General features: G+C 34.8%; 1 protein-coding gene across 1 annotated transcript in view; it reads right to left on the bottom strand.

Annotated features, from left to right (window-relative positions):
• Positions 1-537: 537 nt before the first annotated feature.
• The window catches only part of poe (E3 ubiquitin-protein ligase-like protein poe), an 849790-nt gene continuing 830867 nt past the window's right edge, over positions 538-19460 (bottom strand). Inside the window, exons 74-77 of the mRNA XM_090388478.1 lie at positions 16008-16092; positions 12896-13129; positions 9375-9534; positions 538-957 (exon numbers count right to left, since the gene is read on the bottom strand). Of these exons, the coding sequence (XP_090244604.1) occupies positions 875-957; positions 9375-9534; positions 12896-13129; positions 16008-16092 (562 nt within the window). The 3' untranslated portion in view covers positions 538-874. The remainder of the gene's footprint in view (positions 958-9374; positions 9535-12895; positions 13130-16007; positions 16093-19460) is intronic.

Genomic DNA, 19460 nt, shown 5'->3' with positions numbered 1-19460 from the left:
CTAATCAGGCCTTATATCTTTTTGTATAATAAAATTACAAACCAATAAAATTTAGAATGGTTGTACAAATTATATTTGATTTTATATAACTATGAAATTTTTATAAAATTAAATCTCTTGTAGTACACCAGTAATCTTTCTGCAGCATACGGGTCAGGAAGGTCTAACTTAGACTAATAAAATATTGAATTAATGAGGATATATTGTATGCTGAAATCTAAGAAAGAAAAAAAAAAGCAGCTAATAAATAAATAAATATTACAGGTAGATGCTGGTTTACAAATCGCACACTGCAATTCGATTTTTATTACTACTAGACTTTACAGTACAGTATTAAGTGACATAGGACAATAAAAGTTCTCACAGACCAGCATTTCATTAAAATAACAAAAACAACAAAAAAATTTAATGCTCAATTTTACAAGTCTGAAATCATAAACAAGGTTCTTTCATTTCATTCCTAAATTTCAAATGAACAATATTTAAAAAGCACATGTCAAATAATTACAAAGAAAAAAAAAAAAAAGCTGTTTTTTTTTTTTTTTTCAAATATATATCCTAAGTGGAAAAACGTCCACCCAGAAAACTAGACTGGCACTATAAAACAATGAAAGTTTCATTTTTACATTATTCGAGAAACTAAAAGTTCATTGTTTTTATTTTACAACTGAAGGAGAACCTTAATGCTCAGCATGTTTTTTTCCTTGCTAAAAAATTAGCACAAATAAATTATAGCAGTGATACTGCAAGCATGTATAGTGATGAACATTTACATTTTTAAGGCGTAAAGGAAATGTAATTTATTCTTGTATAGAAGTGTAACACTTCTAAATGCCGAATTCCAAAGGTAAAAACTGCCATACAACTAAATAAATTATTCTGCTGCAGGAGGAAATGATGCAGATTGAAGAGTCTCACTAAGAAAACTGTCTGGATCAGGAATGTCTCCAAGAAGGCCTAAATGAAATCAAATAACAGCTTATCAGATAAAGTCCTCTAACAAATCTTTTCCCCCACACATTTCTTATTGATGCACAATAATTCAAGTTACAATTTTTTACAAATATAAACAAAACAACTTCTATCTATCATTTTTAACAATAAGGCTTATGTAAATAACAAAAGAGACTAAATATATATTATGGATTTCTCTGTTAATTTTTCAAGAAGTTTGCCGTAACATATTTTTTGTTTTTTCATGCTTTTTTTAAGTCAATAAGTACTGTAAAATTAACATAAATTATATTCATAACATGAACATGAGTTTTTAAAATTTTTTTAAGAATTTGGATATGCTGATTCCAAATATGATCTTAGTTTCTGAGTAGCATTGTTTGCTCAGAAATGAAGGAAATGTAAATATGCAATAATACCATATATCAGATTTACTAACAACGTTTAGCTTCTTTATGGAATAGTGTATTAATCTTTGCTACATATACAAAAGCTAAAAAATCAAAATTAAAAAGAGGAGTGCTGCTCCTCCACCTTGAACCAAGAATTAGTAGTAGTAGTGGCATGTGATGCAAGAAAGCAAGCGTATGAGCTTATGCAGCATCAGCAAAAAAAAAAAAAAAAAAAAAATCACACTATTCCCTCCAAATACCTTTCCAGTTCCTCCTTAAATTTATTTAACCTATCAACTTCCACAACAACAGATGGAAGTTTGTTTCAGCAATTAACCACCCATTCGTTAAAGGCAAATTTTTTGCACATCTATTCTACATCTGTCTTTTCTTAATTTGAATTTATGCCCCCTTAGGTTCGTAATCTGAACAAGTGGAAGGATCCCATCAGAATTCAGCGTGCTCAACCCATTCAAGGCCTTATACACCTCAATCAGATCACCGTGCAGGTGCCTAGTCTTCAGCCACTGCAATTTGCAGAGCTTAAGCCTCTCTTGGTAAGAGGATCCCTTCATTCCCCTCACCAATCTTGTTGCCCTTCTCTGTACATGCTCAAGCAAATCTACATTCTTCCTAAAATGAGGCCTCCAGACCTGTATGCAGTACTCAAGGCGTGACCTGACCATTGTCTTATACAGAGGGACAATCACCTCCTTTTCCCTGCTAGCAAAATTCCTATATATCATTGACAAAACTCCATGACCTGCCCTGGAAGCCTGTCTGCATTGCTCAGAAAACTTCACATATCTGATTGCACAATTACTCCCAGGTCTTTTTTCATTTTCTACCACCTTAAGTGTAGTACCACACAGTTGGTACATTTCTCTGGGGTTACTTCTACCCATATGCCGTACTTTGCATTTGTCAAGGTTAAACTTCCGTTGCCACTTCTTAACCCATCTGCCCAAATTTTCTAGATCCTGTTGCAGTAACACACTGCCATTACTGTCATTAACAACCCTCCCAACCTTTGTATCATCTGCAAACTTCGACACTAAGCCTGATGTACCTTCATCAATATCATTGGTAAATATACAAAACAACAGTGGACCCAACACCGAACCCTATGGGACTCCACTAATAACATTAGTACACAAAGAGCAGCACCCATTGATTACAACCCTCTGTCTCCTTCCACTCAACCATCCTTTTATTCATTGTAGCAACTCAGCCTTAATACCATTCTGCTCCAATTTGTACAATAGTCTTCCATGCGCAACAATGTCAAAAGCTTTCCTGAAATCCAAATATATGATAGCAAAATTATTTTTTGCATCCAGTTCCTTTGTAACCACATCATAATATCCTATCAAATTTTAACAAACTCATGCTGTGTCTGAATTATTGCTGCAGTCTTGTCTAGATGATCCTGCAATGCATCTTTAATCAGTGATTCCATTATTTTACCCAGAACAGAAGTTAAAACTAACTGGTCTGTAATTACTCATGTCACCCTTCGATCCCCCTTTGTGAATTGGGGATTTGCACATCTCCAGTCCATGGAGATCTCCCCCGAGTCCAAGGATACACTCATAATTATGGCTAAGGGTTTGCTTAGTTGCTTTGCCACTGCCTTTAATATAACTGGATAGATCCCATCCATCCCAGGTGCCTTTCTTATGTTTAACTTTAACAATTTCTCCTCCACTTTGCTCTCAGTTATTACAAAATCATTAAGCACCCTGCTACAAACTGATAACCTTCTGCCATTTTTAAACCTTGATAACTTCTCATGTGTGAATGTAGATGCAAAATCCTCATTCAGTTTGTTTGCTATCTGAGCAGGATCATCAACAGTCGAACCATCGATATCAAGTGGACCAATCAGATTCATCCCCTTTCTTTTAGAGTTTATATAAGTAAAGAAATTCTTGGATTTCTCGTAATCTGTTCGCCTGCCAAACCTCCTTTGTGACCCGATTACAGATTAGCTTATATCTGCCATAGGCTTCTGAGTCGCTTGATAATTTATATGCATCCCATGCATTTTTCTTCTCTGTCACGAGTGTCATTAGTTCATTTGATAACCATTTAGGTCCAAACCTTGAACAATATTTCTTAATAGGTATAAAACTTTTATTAGCTTCCACGATTAATTCCTTGAATGCTTCCCACTTAGAATTTACTGTTGATAACATCGTCAGTTGATCCCACTGTACAGAATTTAAAAACTGTCTGAGACCACTGTACTCACCTTTACGGAAGCAAAAACCCTTTCCTTTACCCCTCACGGTAATTATATCTTAAAGTAAATCCCACATCAATACACTGTGATCACTGTCACCTAGTGGTGCCTTTATCTGCAAATTCTTAATACACGAATGATCACTGCTGATAACCAGATCAAGAGTATTACCCTCTCTGGTTGCCTCTCGAACATGCTGCTGCAGAAAACAATCATCCAATAAATCGACAAAAGTCTTACTAGTGTGTGATCTACCAACCCACAAGTTCCAGTCAATATCTGGGAAGTTAAAATCCCCCATTATAAGACATTCTGATTTACTAGCCCACTCTCTATTTCTCTGTACAATTGTTCATTGTACTCATTCGAGTCATTAGGCCTATAACACACTCCTACTCTTATTTTTGCTTTCGTAGTGCTTATGTCACACCAAACTAACTCAACAGTTGTTCATCTATATCAACTGGATTCAGTTCTTTTGATTTTATGTTTTTCTTAATTAACAGCATGACACCTCCTCCCTTCCTATCCTGTCTACCCTTTCTGTACACACTGTACTCCCCAAATTCGAATTCTGCATTCCTAATATCAGTGTGACACCATGTCTCTGATATCCCAACAATATCCACCTTTGTTGTCTTGACCAACACTTCAAATTCATCATGTTTATTTACTATACTTCTAGCATTGGTATACATGCAAGCATATATGCACCTATTCCTAGTTATCCTGACACATCCCATATACCCACCTGTTTCACGATGACTGCCATCAGTCCCTGAAACCCCCAGCACCCCTCGCTCAAGGTCGCTACTTATTCTAACAGAAGTATGATTGCCCATCATAGCTTGGTACTGCTTCCCATGCTTCTCACTAACATCACACAGATCTGGCCTGAGGAAATCCAAGTAACAGTACAATGGTGCTTGATGATTTGCATGATGCTTTTATGTGTAGACTTCAGTTTACAATTAATTAGAAAAATCTGCATTACCAGTAGAAAAGTATATATATGTGTATTGTAGTGTGATGCTTTTAGCTTCAGAATTAAACAGGTGGACAACCAAGTTGATTATATAATTTGATATCCCAACTCTTAATCTCCCAGTGGTGTTACAAGCTTTTGATGATCTACATGGCTGCAATATAATAAGGAGTGGCAATTAAGGGGAAGGTGAGACCTACATTTGTCAATATGTTGAATTCCCATTATCAGAGTCTTCCATTTGGTTGGAAACTTAACTGTAGGATGGCAATGTAATGCTTGAAATTTCTAAGTAATAGAGATTCTGATCAAGTTTATGTTTCAAATCTAGAAAGAAATGTAAATTTTCATCATAGTCATCAGCACTCATGTTTTTTTCTTTAAGTATTAGTTAAATGATGCAAGGAAACAAGCTTAACAGGAAAAAAAAAACAAAACAAAACAAAACCCTACCCACTTCACATTTGCCCATCCCTTCTAATAATAATTCAAACTATCCTTCCACACACTAGACAGAAGTTTGTTGCAACAAACAATTAGTAGAGCAAGATAATGCAAGAAAGCAGAATGTTTCTGCATTTGCTAAAAAAAAAACAAACAAACCCAAACAATCACACATGTCAGCAAAAAATGACTGTCCATTTTAGCTTTGGACTTGCAAATTCTCCACTTTGACCACCTGGCAGACGACTTATCACACATAACCTAAGGTAAACTTTGAAATTCAGTCTCCTACTACTCCCTAAGGTTTTATATTTGTGCCTCCCATTCTTATCTTCCCTACAAGTGATGGCGCCTCCGTAGCCAGGTGGGAAGGAGCGGCAGTGCGTAGCACACGCTTCTTGATTAGACTGGGGTTCGAGCCGCCACCACCAAATATGGAGGATGCGGAAAGATCAGCGAATGACCACCGCATATCCCAGAATAATATGGCCTTAGTTGCTAATGCTCCTAAAAACCAAATAACTAACTAACCTCTACAAGTGAAAATACACCTCAATCAGGTCTCCCCTAAGATGTCTAATCACAATTGTAATTGATGATCAGATGTCATGCCAATGGCAATTGGCACCTTCTAAGCCATTCTTCATATGGATGTCGATTAGTGACCAATCAACGTCATGTGGACATTGTTTAGTCACTAATCTGGTTTCTCTTCTTTGAAGCTCTGTTTCTTTTTTTTTTAAAGTGTGGTCTCCCCCACCTTAATACAATGTTCCAAATGCAATATATCTATGTTTGACTTTATAAGACAGATAGTCATCATGTCAGTCCCATTTTCCAAAGTTGCCGGACTTGGTCATCTTCAACTTTCTCTCTCTCTTTCATAGCTGATATTGCACCCTCATATTCTCTTCCCTTGTGGTATCCACTCATATAAAACTTTAGACTATTTCTCTCTTCATCATTTGTGCGTAGATGTCCAAACCATCTTCAGCCACCTATTTTCATTTTGCTCTATAATATATTCATCTGCGTGCAAACACCTTCTAATTTCCTCACTAGTAACCCTCTCAAGCTTGGAAACTAGCACTTCGATGAAGGTAGTCAATCTCTAGGGCCCTAAGCTTCTTATTGTCACCATCTTTCAGTGTCCTCACCTCTGATTGTGTTCCTCCTCCTGCTCACATCCGTAGCAAAGTACCGATTTCATTAATGACTATCCAATATGCTTTTTTGTTCTAAGGGAGATGTTGTCCCACCAGATAGAATTGAGCGCACAAAGAATCTTACTACTTTCATGAATTTGTGCGCTAACTTCCTCTTCCCCCAGTCCTTCCTTAGTTATAATATGCAGCAGAGATACTTGAAGAAATCAACAGATTTCAGATGTATAGATTGTGTGACTTCCAATTCATCTAGATGCTCCAGTGTGATTAGGAATTCTGTTTTTGTGAAATTTGGTTATATGTTGGTCGTTGGGTTTTATTGGCGCATTAGCAACTAAGGCAGGTTATATGTAAGATGCAGTTTTCTTAACATGTATTCCAAATCATAAGCGTCTTGTGCTATAATGACCTGATTATCGGCAAAATTGAGATTCCATATATATCTGTCATTAATTGGTACTCTCATTCCACAGGAGCTTTTTTTCCGTTCTTGCAAGGTGCATTCTTGCAAGAACTAGCACACAGGTGACCTGGATAGATTGAGTTAGACAGAGACTTTCCAACTTTAATAAATGCCATGTTGTTATCATATAATTCCGTAATCAGTTCAACAAGTTCTGGATCGACTGACATATTTTGTAGGGATTTCCATAATTCCTTTCTTGGAAAGGAGTAGTAAGCCTTTTCTAGATCAGTGAAGGCAAAGTAGGTACAGTAAACTCTCCATTTAATGGACTAAAAGGGGAGAAGGGGTGTTCGTTAATGCCGAAAGTCCGTTACATCAAATGTAACCGGTGGGGGGATTTTTTATTGTTCTTAATGTAAAATAAGCTTTAATACAATATATAGTACTGTACAATATAAAATTATGTTGCGATTTGGCCTTTGATTTACAGATATCAAAAACTGTTTTTTTACACCGTAAATTTCACAAACACGTGCTACTGAGACGCCTTGTTCTAATTTCTGTGCCACATTTAAGTTCACACGGTTTCTTTTAACTCCTCTATCACTTGATGCCATTTTAAATTGTAAGGATTACAAAATTATTTGATAAATAAATTCACAATTCAGAAATCATAGAAACACTTTGTATATAACCTGACAGCACGATAGCTTGAGGCAGACTGAGACCGAAACAAAGCAAGTCGGTAGACTTGCAGTTTAGTGTCCCGAGTCACATTCAGCTCCAAGTCACTGCCTGCTCTTATCTGTTGTCTGTAATCTGGGAAAACAGCTATTTGAACACACTTTCAGAAAGAATAAAAAACAATTTCCTGAATTTGATTATAAAAATAAAAGTAGGTAATTATCAAACCAATAATGGAAATAGGTAATTATTATTAATTTTTAATTAATAATAACACCAAAGTTTTGTATAACCTAAAAAAAAAAAAAATAATATGGTCGAGATTAATATGTACATTACTGTATTATTATTTGTCCAGTCCGTTAAATCCGAAATTTGTTATATCGGGGTCTGTTAAATCGAGGGTTTACTGTATCTTTATTCCTTGCTCTTCTTTTCTCCACTAGTTCCTGCAGAATAAACAATTTGTCCACACAGGTGACCTGCCCTAAATCATGAAAACTGAAGCACCTTAGGGTACAATCTGGACACAGCACAATTCACACATAGGCCTCTACAGTTCCCATGATCCTGCCTATTTCCTCTTTTATAAATGGATGATATATAGCTAATTTTCCATACCTTTGGTGTTTTACTTAGCAGTACACATCTGTTGAACAGCTATGCAATCAGATCGATTAAACTTGATGGTCTGTATTTAATAAGATCAATTGCTATGTTCCCAGGGCCTGGAGATTTTTTGTTCTTCATTAACTTTGTGCAGTCTAGCACTTGATGTTTTGTAATTCCTATCTTCCCTTTATCCACTGGTGGAGGAGTAATTATGTTCTGATATTGAGGTCGTCTTTTGTTAAGGAGGTTATTATAATGACTTGAGGTTATTTGATGGATATGAGTTGAGGTTACCTTCCCCTAGCCTTTACTGATCCAACAGCTCTTCTTGCAAGGCAGCAAGTTGGAAATACTTACAGGGTAGTGTTTCCTTGCCTTGACACAGAGATGTCGGTCATTGAGTTATTGTGGCATTTAAAAAGGATGAACCTGCCACACTCTGTTATCTCTGCTGCCTTGGTCCAGGACGACTGCTTATTTGTTATTCACAGCTGACCCACCTGCTATGGGCCATTCGCTATCTGCCACCTGAGACCCATCTGGTAGCTGAGGCTCTCCGCAAATGCAGTCTCACCATCACATTATACAAAGGGATAACGACATTCTTCTCCTTACTAGTAAAGGTCCTATAAATCATATATAACACATTTGACTTCTTAGCCACCTGTTTACACTATATCATGGTAAATTTCAATATATGATTGTATCATAACCTCAAGTCTTTTTCACACAAATAATTTTTAACTCCACCATTTTTCAATCAATGGCGCCTCCGTAGCCAGGTGGGAAGGAGCAGCAGTGGGAAGCACACGCTTCTTGATTAGACCTGGGTTCGAGCCCTGTCACCACCAAATACGGAGGATGCGGAAAGGTCAGGGAATGACCACCGCATATCCCGGAGCAATATGGCCTTAGTTGCTAATGCTCCTAAAAACCAAATAACATAACAAATAACATTTTCAATCAATATGATCTGGTTCTTATCATTAACCACCCTACTACCTTTAAATCATCAGCATACTTTGACAGCTTTCCCTGTATTTACTTGTCAGTGTTATCAAGGATGGTTAGAAAGAGAAAAGGGGCTCCAACACTGATCCCTGAGGGATTCCACTTCTACACTGGTTCACTGTAAAGAATGTCCATTTATGACTACCCTTAAAAGAATCTCCTTTTAGCCAGTTACACAGTATGTATAAAGAGCTGCAAGAATTTTCCGGAAAAAACTCAATTTTCTAACAGTTATTTGTTGGAATTTTATATATTGTTTGTTTAATAGTTGAATATTTGTTGAACTTTTAATAAAGAGTAAGTAGCTATTTTTGAAAGGTACTATGACAGCTAGGCAGGGAATATGTTTAAATAGTGTGACAGTTTTATTTTTTAACTTATAAGATATTCTATATACAGGTTTATAGGTTAATGTCCTATATAAAAATTAAAGCAATGTTTTGAATACAGGTTTTAAGAAACAAAAAATTCATACCAACAACATCACAGAATTCTGCAAAAGACTGACAAGGAAGCATTTCTACTTCATAATAACGAAGTACTTTATCTCCGGCTTCTAACAGGGGTTGATCATTATGTCGAATATATTCTGCAAGTGCCACGGGCCATTCTTCACTAGCAACTACAGGTACCCTCTATAATACAGAATAGGTGGAATATTAAATGAAAATAATCATGTACAAGGTTATAAAATCCTTCCCACTTTTAAAAATTATTAACTCGAAACTATAGATTGTATCAAAAAATGTGCTGAAATCTGATTACAAGTGGGTCATGCAAAGTGATTAATTCAGAAAAATAATACCAAGATAAAATTTTCACCAACCAAATCTCCATGTGTTCACCATTATTTTACAATAAGCGACCAAAACCATGCATTGTATTCTCCACAGATGCCTTGAAATCTGAATGAATTGAAGGGAAATCTCTGTAAACATGACGTTTCAGATATCCCTACAACCAAAATGTCACTGGAGTAAGGTCAGGTGATCTTCCATCTTTCAAGCTAGGAATGTAAAAAATTGTAACTGATATTTACTCTTCCATGAAGGTTTCTTGTAAGAGCTGTTTAACATTGTCAATATGGCAGAACCATCATGGCATAAAAATTATTTTTCCATTTAAACCAAGTTCATTAACTACGAACTTGGATAATCTCTGGGATAATTTGTCTGAAATAGACTAAGATACTGTGTGCTACTAATTGTGCAGGTCTCAAAATGTTCTCAATTGTTCATGGCCTCAGAGAAAAATTGATCAACAATAGTGTGTACAGTACATCCACACTATACTGAAAATTTTAATGAGTGGCATGATTCTACAATACGAACGAGGGTTTTTCTCCAGCCCAAATTCAACAATTTATACATATCACAGATCCATCAAAATAAAAGTGTGCTTCATCCATCCTTTGAGCAGATGAAGTGCAGTTTCACTTAAACATTTCAGTTGAGTAACCATTCTAGATCCTGTGACCTTGTTAATCATCCAGTGGACAAAATTATGACGGCTTGTAGTTCCAGTCAATACAAATGTTTCATTTTTATAAGTAAACAGGTAATGGCCTACCTTTAAAGATTTATGCATTTTGCTGCAGGGAATATCAATCACATGAGAGGATGGTGAGCACTAGACAATCTCAATGAATATGATTAAGCTTATTGTTGTACTTCATCAATTTTTTGAATCACTTTGTATGATATTGATGGACAGTTAAGTTAAACTGCAGCCACTATCAACCCATTGCAGGATGGAAGCCTCCTCAACAATTAATGCTGAGGGAAATGGCCCATAATCTGCCACACTGGTCCAGTGCGGGTTGGCAGATCAAAGAGCGTGTGCTACTGCACTCCCGCTCCTGACCACTTGGCTACGGAGGCCTTTGATGGACAGTTACTTCTAGCAATTTTTGCATCTTAGATTCAGGCATCTTTGAAATGCCTTACAATATTTAATATGGTTATTTTTGAATAGGAAGGCATTGAGACAGTTTTTCTGTTTTCAGCATGCTCGAAGGGCTGCTATAATTATTGCCATTCTTGTAATAAAGTTTACTTAAAAGTGCCTTATCTTTAGCCAACATCTTAAAATGAAAATGACTGGACTTGGCTACTTAAGTTAGGGATACAGTTTCAAGCTTTTTATCTTGATGATGAAGAATAAGACCATTATGAGCAAACGGTCAACTTCTGTGAACCCAATCGTTCCTCCTTATAATGAATACAAAAGCTGATTTATATTTTTGGAGTGAATAAATTGCTTAGCCTCCTATGAGGTCAAATTTCAAACTTTTTTTTAATACTATCTATAGTTTTGAGTTAGAATTAGTTTTGGCTACAAAGTGCAAGGAAGCCAATGGCTTTTGCTATACCAGCAAAAGCAAAGCAAAGTAAAAAAAATAATAATAAATAAATAAATAAATAAAAAAAAAATAACAAAAATATAAAAGACAATACATAAAAGTAGATAAGTTATTAATCAATTTTTAAAAGTGGAAAAGATTTCATTTGATTTGATTTTTTTATGGGTATTGGCAACCTACAAATAGATTACCATGTCAATGTATATAAAACGGAAAGGTAGTAAATATCAATATAAAAAAAGTAAAACTTTCACATATCTCTATCAAAATAGTGGACCCCAGCTTTACGATATAAATCCGTTCCAGAGACATCATCGTATCGTGAAAACATTGTAATGTGAACCCAATAACACTGTTTTTTGGTAAATCGTTCTAAGACCTTGGAAGTTGAAATTTTCACTATATAACTAAGCTATTTATCTCTCTAAATGATCATTGTACATATTGATTAAAACTAATATATTGACTAAAGCACAACACAAAAAATCACTTCAACTAAAGGAAGCAAAAACAAAACAAAACAAAATGTGCAGCAAATGCATTTACAAAAGTTGCTATTGGCTGAGAGCAAGAACCATGTAGTGGTGCAGTAGGAGACAATTAGTATTAGTAGAGGCATACAATGTAAGAAAGCAAGCTAATGCAGCATCAGCCAAAAAAAAAAAAAAAAACCCTCCCACCTCACCCCTCCATTTGTTCCAAATGCCTATCCAGCTCAGCCTTAAATTTATTTAGGCTATCAACTTCCACAACAAAAGATGGAAGTCTGTTGTCATGAAAATGCCTTTTCTTCGAATCAATGTATGTTTGCGAGAAATTTTTTCATGCATGAAATCAAATAAATATTTAAAAAGAAACAATAACAGATGAGCACCTTCATTCTGTAATGAGAATTGCAAATTTTCAACCAAATTTTGAACAATTATCTAAAAATATCCTCAGTCATCTCATTAAATGTTAAGTTTTGTTCAGTAAATTTTATTGTGTATTGTACTTAATAAAATAAAATTTTTGAATATTTTAAATTTTACATATATCATTATATTTATTTATTCACCTTAATAATGAAAAGCAGCGATCCTTTTCAGGTTGTAAATTTTCTAAGGTGAGCATTTAAAAGCAAAAGTAAGGCATTTTCAAAAAAAACAAAAGTAAAGTGTATTTTTCAAAAACAAAAGTAAGTCATATTTTTATAATTTTAATAAAATCTAAAAAAGAAATCACTGACAGATTTTGTTGCACATAAAAGTGTTGAGAATTTGCATTTTTTATATATAGCCTGAAAATAAACAACAGTAACATGAAAATAGAAACTTCCTTTTACATCTAACAAGATATGAAAAATGTAACACTAATTTTTCTTGAATCACTCAGTGCACTAGTAGAATGTACTATCAGATATAGAGGTGTTAAAATCTATGTCTTTGGTTTTGGATCTCTTTGTTGAGGTGATATCACCTAGCGAAATTTTTTAATAAGGAAAATTTGGGTTCCCAGAAGGATTTACATTATTAGGATTCATGAGCATTTTTATTTGGTTCAGTGGCTAGGAGCTAACAGAAAAACCAAGATTAAATTCATTCACAACTGTTACTTCTGCCAACCACATTCCTTAAATAATTACTTACACTTACCTTAAATAATACTGTGTAAAGGCTATTTATCAAGCTAAAATATACAAGAGAAGACTTGTATACATTGTAGTCTTTTGACTGGGTATCACTTAGTGTAGTTGTTCCCTGTGGATGAACATGACGAACATGGGCCAGTAAAAGAATTCGCCTCAAGAAAGATAATCGCTGTTGTTCCCACTTAGTAAAAGGCTGTACTACAACTGATACTGCCATCCAGTAATATGCTCCTTCTGCCTAAATAAGGAGAAATTCAAAACAAGAAAATCTTAAAAATATATCATATTATGGAAGTTTATATTTGAGATACTTAAAAAAATTACTAAAATATTTTGTTCTTCTGGGTATGTATAAAATTTGCCACACTGAAATGTTTTTCACTTTAGCAGTATAATTGTGAAAATGACTTTTAATTAAAATGAATTTTGTAGGAGTGAATATGTTTGGTTAACATTAGCCATCACCACATTCAAATAAATTCAAGATTATGCTCATTTTTAAATTTTCAAGAATGAATCCATTTGATTAATCAAGAAATACCTGTATTTATCAGCTGATCTGCATGCTTTGTGGCCAGGTAGAGGGAATAGGTTTTCTCACAGTTAGACTGAGTTTTTCTGCCCACAAAGCATGCAGATCAGCTGATAAATACAGGTATTTCTTGGTTAATCAAATGGATTCATTCTTGAAAATTTAAAAATGAGCATAATCTTGAATTTATTTGAATGTGGTGATGGCTAATGTTTCCACTGCATGCTGTATCACTTGCTCTCTCACATAAAGTGACAATATCATATTTCATCCACAGTTGGCATGTGATCAAGAAGTCATTGTCTCCTTCTTCATATTACATTAGGTGTTATGCAGACCTTCATGTACTGCAATCTGTTATAGATGATGGAATAAGCAGAGACACAACTCATATCCAGCTCCCTGGCCATATCAACTGGCATAACTGGTCTGCCATGACAATGATGCTATCTGACATGACATTTTTTTGGTGACAACTGTGTGACTTTGTTCTGGGAAAGGATTATCCACTGAAGAATATCATTTTCATCACTAATGATCTGTACATCCATGGGAGTGATTTACAGTTTATGACACACATCTTTTCCACATAATGGTGAATTTCTGTCGGAGAGATGTCCTCTGCTCTAAGATATTGAATAATAGTATAATGTGCTAGTTTGCATGTGCCTGTCACTGCAATCACATACAGAACCAACGGGCTTCTGTTCAGTAGAAGCGTTAGTACCAATTCCTGAAATTCCAATCTGCATAGCATGTAATTTAAATTTCATTTTCATTTAACATACCTTCACAGTTATTAAGTGTTGTTTTATTATAGTTATTTGAACACAATTAAATTTCACTATTTGTATAATGAATTTGTTCCATAATTCATTAGCTCAATAACTTAAAGATTTGCAGTTTTTTTTTTTTTAAATAAAAATCCCAAACAGGAAAGATATTAGAACCTACAGTACTTAGTACCATGCATGGGTTGAAGGCCGAGAAGATAAAAGAAGATACTTGTTGACATTAGATGAATTTCTGTACACTGTACAACATGGAGCATGTTGGGAATGGTGGGAGGTGTTTTACCAAGTTCATTAATACACGAGTTGGAAAAAAAAATGGGATGCTAGCAGGTCAGCTTTATCCTTGGCTGAAGTAACTTCAATGTTTGGATGATTTAAATCTTTTGGATGGCATGGCATGTTATCAAATAGTAATAAAACTCTGAAATCTAGATTTTTCCACAAGTTCAATAGCACAGAACCTAACACGGGATTCACAAAAAAGAATGAAAATGTTGAAAAATTACACCAAACATAATAGCAGAGTTGTTACCTGCACAAAAGCTTAAAAAATACCGTTATGTGAGTTTGCCACAATTCTCTAACTGTGTTGTAGAAGTGCTATGTTAATATGGGGTTGCCTATACAGAAAAAAATGAATATTGAATACGAGTTCTTCAAACATTATTTATTTTCAAGTTTACACGAGTCATTATAATAAATGCTATTGATAAGCCATTAAAAAAACAACAGAAACAACAACAACAAAAAAAACATTTCAGCATTTTAAATATTTGTTATTTTTAATTTGTGTCTGGTATTTCATGAAACTTAAAAAAAAAAAAAAAAAAACACCCAACTTTCTCCAACATTTCATCTTTCCAATGAATGAATAACTCGTGCAGTAACAGTCAGCTCTGTCTACCACTCCCATATATATATTTTTTTGTATATTCACAAATAGTGACTGGCTTTTCAATCTGTAAGATTTCTCCTCCTTTTACCCTTCCTGTTGTGACCTCAGTTTGGGTATCATAGAAAGTAGAAAGCATAAGTACAATTCTTTTGTCTTTCTAAGCCAACACTTTAACTGTATCCTCCCCTTTTGGAAACTAATAACTGTGTTTTTCAATTTTCTTTGTTGTCTTGATCTCTAGTGGCAAACCCTTCCTGTTTCCCATAACAGTGCCTATTAAGTGTATATTCAGTTGATGTAATTCTTCTGCTAGTTGAATACTAGTGTAAAATCAATCAATGAACAAATGAAATCCATTACCCTCAACACATTTAAGATGCTTTTGGATGAAATAAAGTGGCACTAGCATTGCTTGACAGGTCGCCATCAGTTTCTTCTTCACTGCTTCAAGCTATATTGTCGTGATTGAAGATGTCTTCCTCACTATCGGACAAAATTAAATCAAATTCTGAATTAGAAAGTTTTAAAATTTCTTCATCAGAAAGGCCTTTTTGATATGCTGATGCCACGACTAAACACTGTTTCTGGTAGAGAGTAAATACACAATGAGCACTAAAAATGATGAAGAAAAACTACAGCCATTGGTTGTTAACAGTTGAATGTAAACATCAAATAGTTTGTCCAAGTGTTTATATGAAGTATAAATAGAAGGCAGTTCAATAATTACATTGGAAGAGCAGGAAAACAAACTATAAAATTGGGAAAACAGAAAGGTACATCTGATGGGCCATTTGACTGCAAAGGTTAGAGATTATCTACTCATAAAATTAATGTAAATACAAAAAATAAATTTCCGTGTACAAAGAACAACATGAAAATGAAAAGCACAACTTACTTCAAAGCAGTTTTCAACCCATTTTTCAGGTGACATATCTAAAAAGTTAGTAATATTTTTTTCTTCACGTGCTACACATCGTGTTCTAGAAATAAAAATTTTATAATGAAATACAAATAAATAATATTATTTAATCAACAAATGAAGGGTTTTATCATAAAAAAAAAAAAAAAAGAAAAGACAGAATAAACTAAATCAGAATATGGTAAATTATATCATTCCTGAGTTACAGTGATAAGTTAGGGCTTAAGCCTGATGTCTGTTTCTGAATCAACTAAAGAAATAGCAAGCCGCTTCTTATCTAACAGAATAAGAAATTCTTTTTGTTTTTGAGCACAGAATTTGTATATACATATGCCTCTTGTATATGCATATGATTTGAAGGGTGTTTTAACACAATATTAACAAATTACAGCTGTATGTGTACAGATTATCTTGAAACTTTACATGTATTAACTGTATTTAAGTAATAGTAGTCATTTTTACATTTACAACAGTTTTGAAACAATGTGGGCTTTGCCTGTACATGCTGAAATTGAAGAAATTCTCTAGAAATTTACCCAGATGTTGATGAAACTGAATAAAGTAATCCACATATTAATGTAAAAGATACAGCATCAGATTAAAAAAAAAAAAAAAGTAACAATCAGTTTTTATATATTTTATGATTTAAAAAAATTAAACAAAATTCCGGAATTGATTTAATTTTTGACAATAATCTATATTTAACATTAGGCTACAATGTCAAAATGGGGGGGGGGGGGGGCTATTTATGTACACAGTTTTCAATTTTTACAAAACTTCCAAATTCCTTGGAAAAATTCACTAATGTAAGTTTAACCAAAGAATTTTGTGCTCATGGGAGCAGATAAGTTTTTTGTAAAACTTGACCATCTCTTTGATTAATTAACATATTTAGTACTGTTTGACAAATAGTTTAATAGTCAAATGCAAAGTAGTATATACGGGTAGCAGTAATCCCAGAGTAATGTACCAACTGTGTGGTACTACATTCAGGGTAATGGAAAATGAAAAATTCCTAGGGGTAATTGTGCACTCAGATATGAAATTCTCTGAGTAGTGCCGACAGGCTGCCAAAGCAGTGTATGGGGTTTTGTCAATGATACACAAGAATTTTGCTAGCAGGGATAAGGTGATTATTCCACTGCATAAGGTAATGGTCAATAACGTGAATGCAGTAGCACGTGCTCTTTAAGTGGACTAGGGCTCAAGCCTGTGACTGCTAAATACGATTAACATTTGTATTATGAGTTATTGTAAATTCCACTGACCTGGTGGTTCTGTCGGAAAATAAACAAGAACAATTAAGTGTGGTTTGTTTGTTATTTGGTTTTTAGGAGCATTAGCAACCAAGGCCATATTGCTCCGGGAATATGCAGTGGTCATTCCCTGACCTTTCCGCATCCTCCGTATTTGGTGGTGACGGGCTCGAATCCCGGTCTAATCAAGAAGCGTGTGCTACGCACTACTGCTCCTTTCCACCTGGCTACGGAGGCGGCCATTAAGTGTGGAGGCCACATTTTAGGAAGGAGGTAGAGCTGCTGGAGCAGGTAGAAAGGACAAAGAGATTGGTGAGAAGAACAAAGGGATGCTCTTACCAAGAAAGGCTTTAGTTTTGTAAATTACAGCATCTAGAGACTAGGCACCTGTAAGGTGATCTGATTGAGGTATTTAAAGGTTTGAATGGATTGAGCAACCTCAATACTGATGGGATTCCTCTTGCTCAGACTATAACAGGGGAGAATAAATTCAAATTGAGGTGGGACAGTTGTTTTACAGATGTTCGGAAGTGTGCCTTTAGTCAATGTCGGTTGATTGCTTAAACGGACTTCTAGCTGGTGTTGTGGAGGTGGATAGCTTGGATAAATTCAAGGAAAAAGCTGACAAACTGTTGGAAGGGATGGACAGGTGAAGTGGAACCCCCCCCCCTGCTGATGCTGTATACAGTGGCGGACAAAAAAACTGTTTGTTGCAAAGCAAAGGTATTGCATCATAGTAATTTCAAGGTATTGCATCAGCTGTTTCTATAAATACAGTGTTGGAAGGGTATATATGCTCATTAGTATCCTGGTTTGCGGAGGTGTAAGCACGACTCCATATGTTCAGTTGACACCAAGAAAAGTGTAGCTGTTGCTGTCCCAGAAAGGGCTTTCTATGCGTGCTATCGCTGATAAAATAGGCTGCCACCAGTCAACAGTATCCCAGGTGCTGAAATTAAAGTGTAAAACCGGTGATGTGAAGAGAAGACCTAGATCAGGCCGTAAGAGACTGACTATACCTTCGCAATTGCCATGCCAGTGTTCCTGATCTTTTTCCAGCTGGAATTCGTGGTTAAGTATTGATTTTTTTCCGATTCTCAACTATTGTTGCTATTTAGTTTTTGTAAAAGTACAAAATATTGAATTATTATTATTTCTTTACGCAATTCTTGTTTAGTGTTAAAAAGTCTCGTATGTAGGGTTTCACAAATTGATTTTAAACCACGCAGTCAGGCTTTGGACTAGCGGCAAAAGATTTAAAAAACTAGCTTATACAGCATCAAGTTTCGTAACACTAGTGTCATTTTGTAGTCTGACAGACCCGAAACTTTAATCTTGATATATGAAAAAACTACAGTAAGTACGGAACTTAAGCGGTTACGTTCTGAAGGTTTCCGTATAAGTTGAAAAACCGCGTAAGTTGAGCGGTTCTTATACGATAGTTAAAGGTAAACAAGTACTGCTTATGAAAAGAAAACTTTAAGGAAATGAACATTTATTCAGTACGCATATAGAGTACATACATAAAAAAACATAATTGTAAGAAAACTAATAAATACTACGTGTTCATTATGAATACATATAAAGGGTTGTTAAAATTAAAGTATCCCTATGTAGAGGTCTCTGGAGCGAGTTTTAAGGCTCCTACAGAAGAGAAATTTGGACAACAGGTACAATAAAGAATGCGCTCACCATTTATTGGAAAAAGAAATGAGTTACAAAATTTGTCACTGTATGGCACGTAACCATCTTAGTTACGATTATGCAAATACTAAAATATTTGCATTACTATTATGCAAATAACTTACGTTATGTACATAATCGTAAGTTATTGCTACAGCGCCACTACTCAGATCTACTGTACTGTATAAAAGCACAGCAGTCTCTTCAAATTCATACAATAGATGTTTACCTGCACTACATATAATATACTCACGATACTTGTTAATGTTTGACCATTTTCATACATCATTATTTTAATTTTCTAATTCAAATCGATCGCTTTTGTTTTCTTGGTAGATTTACTAGTACCGCTGTCACTTATTCTCTTAGTCAGCACCATGATAACGGTCAAAATAAAATTTTCTCTAAAGAACTTCACAGGGTTAAGCTGAAACACTATTGTCACCTCATGCAAGCTCACATTTTACTAAAGCACAGTTCTGGAGGTTAC

The sequence above is a fragment of the Mastigoproctus giganteus genome, chromosome 14 (genome assembly GCF_048544385.1).
Source record: "Mastigoproctus giganteus isolate SK-2022 chromosome 14, ASM4854438v1, whole genome shotgun sequence".
NCBI classification, from domain to species: domain Eukaryota; kingdom Metazoa; phylum Arthropoda; class Arachnida; order Uropygi; family Thelyphonidae; genus Mastigoproctus; species Mastigoproctus giganteus.
The sequence above is the reverse complement of the archived record's forward strand: the minus strand, read 5'-3'. Positions and strand labels throughout refer to the sequence as shown.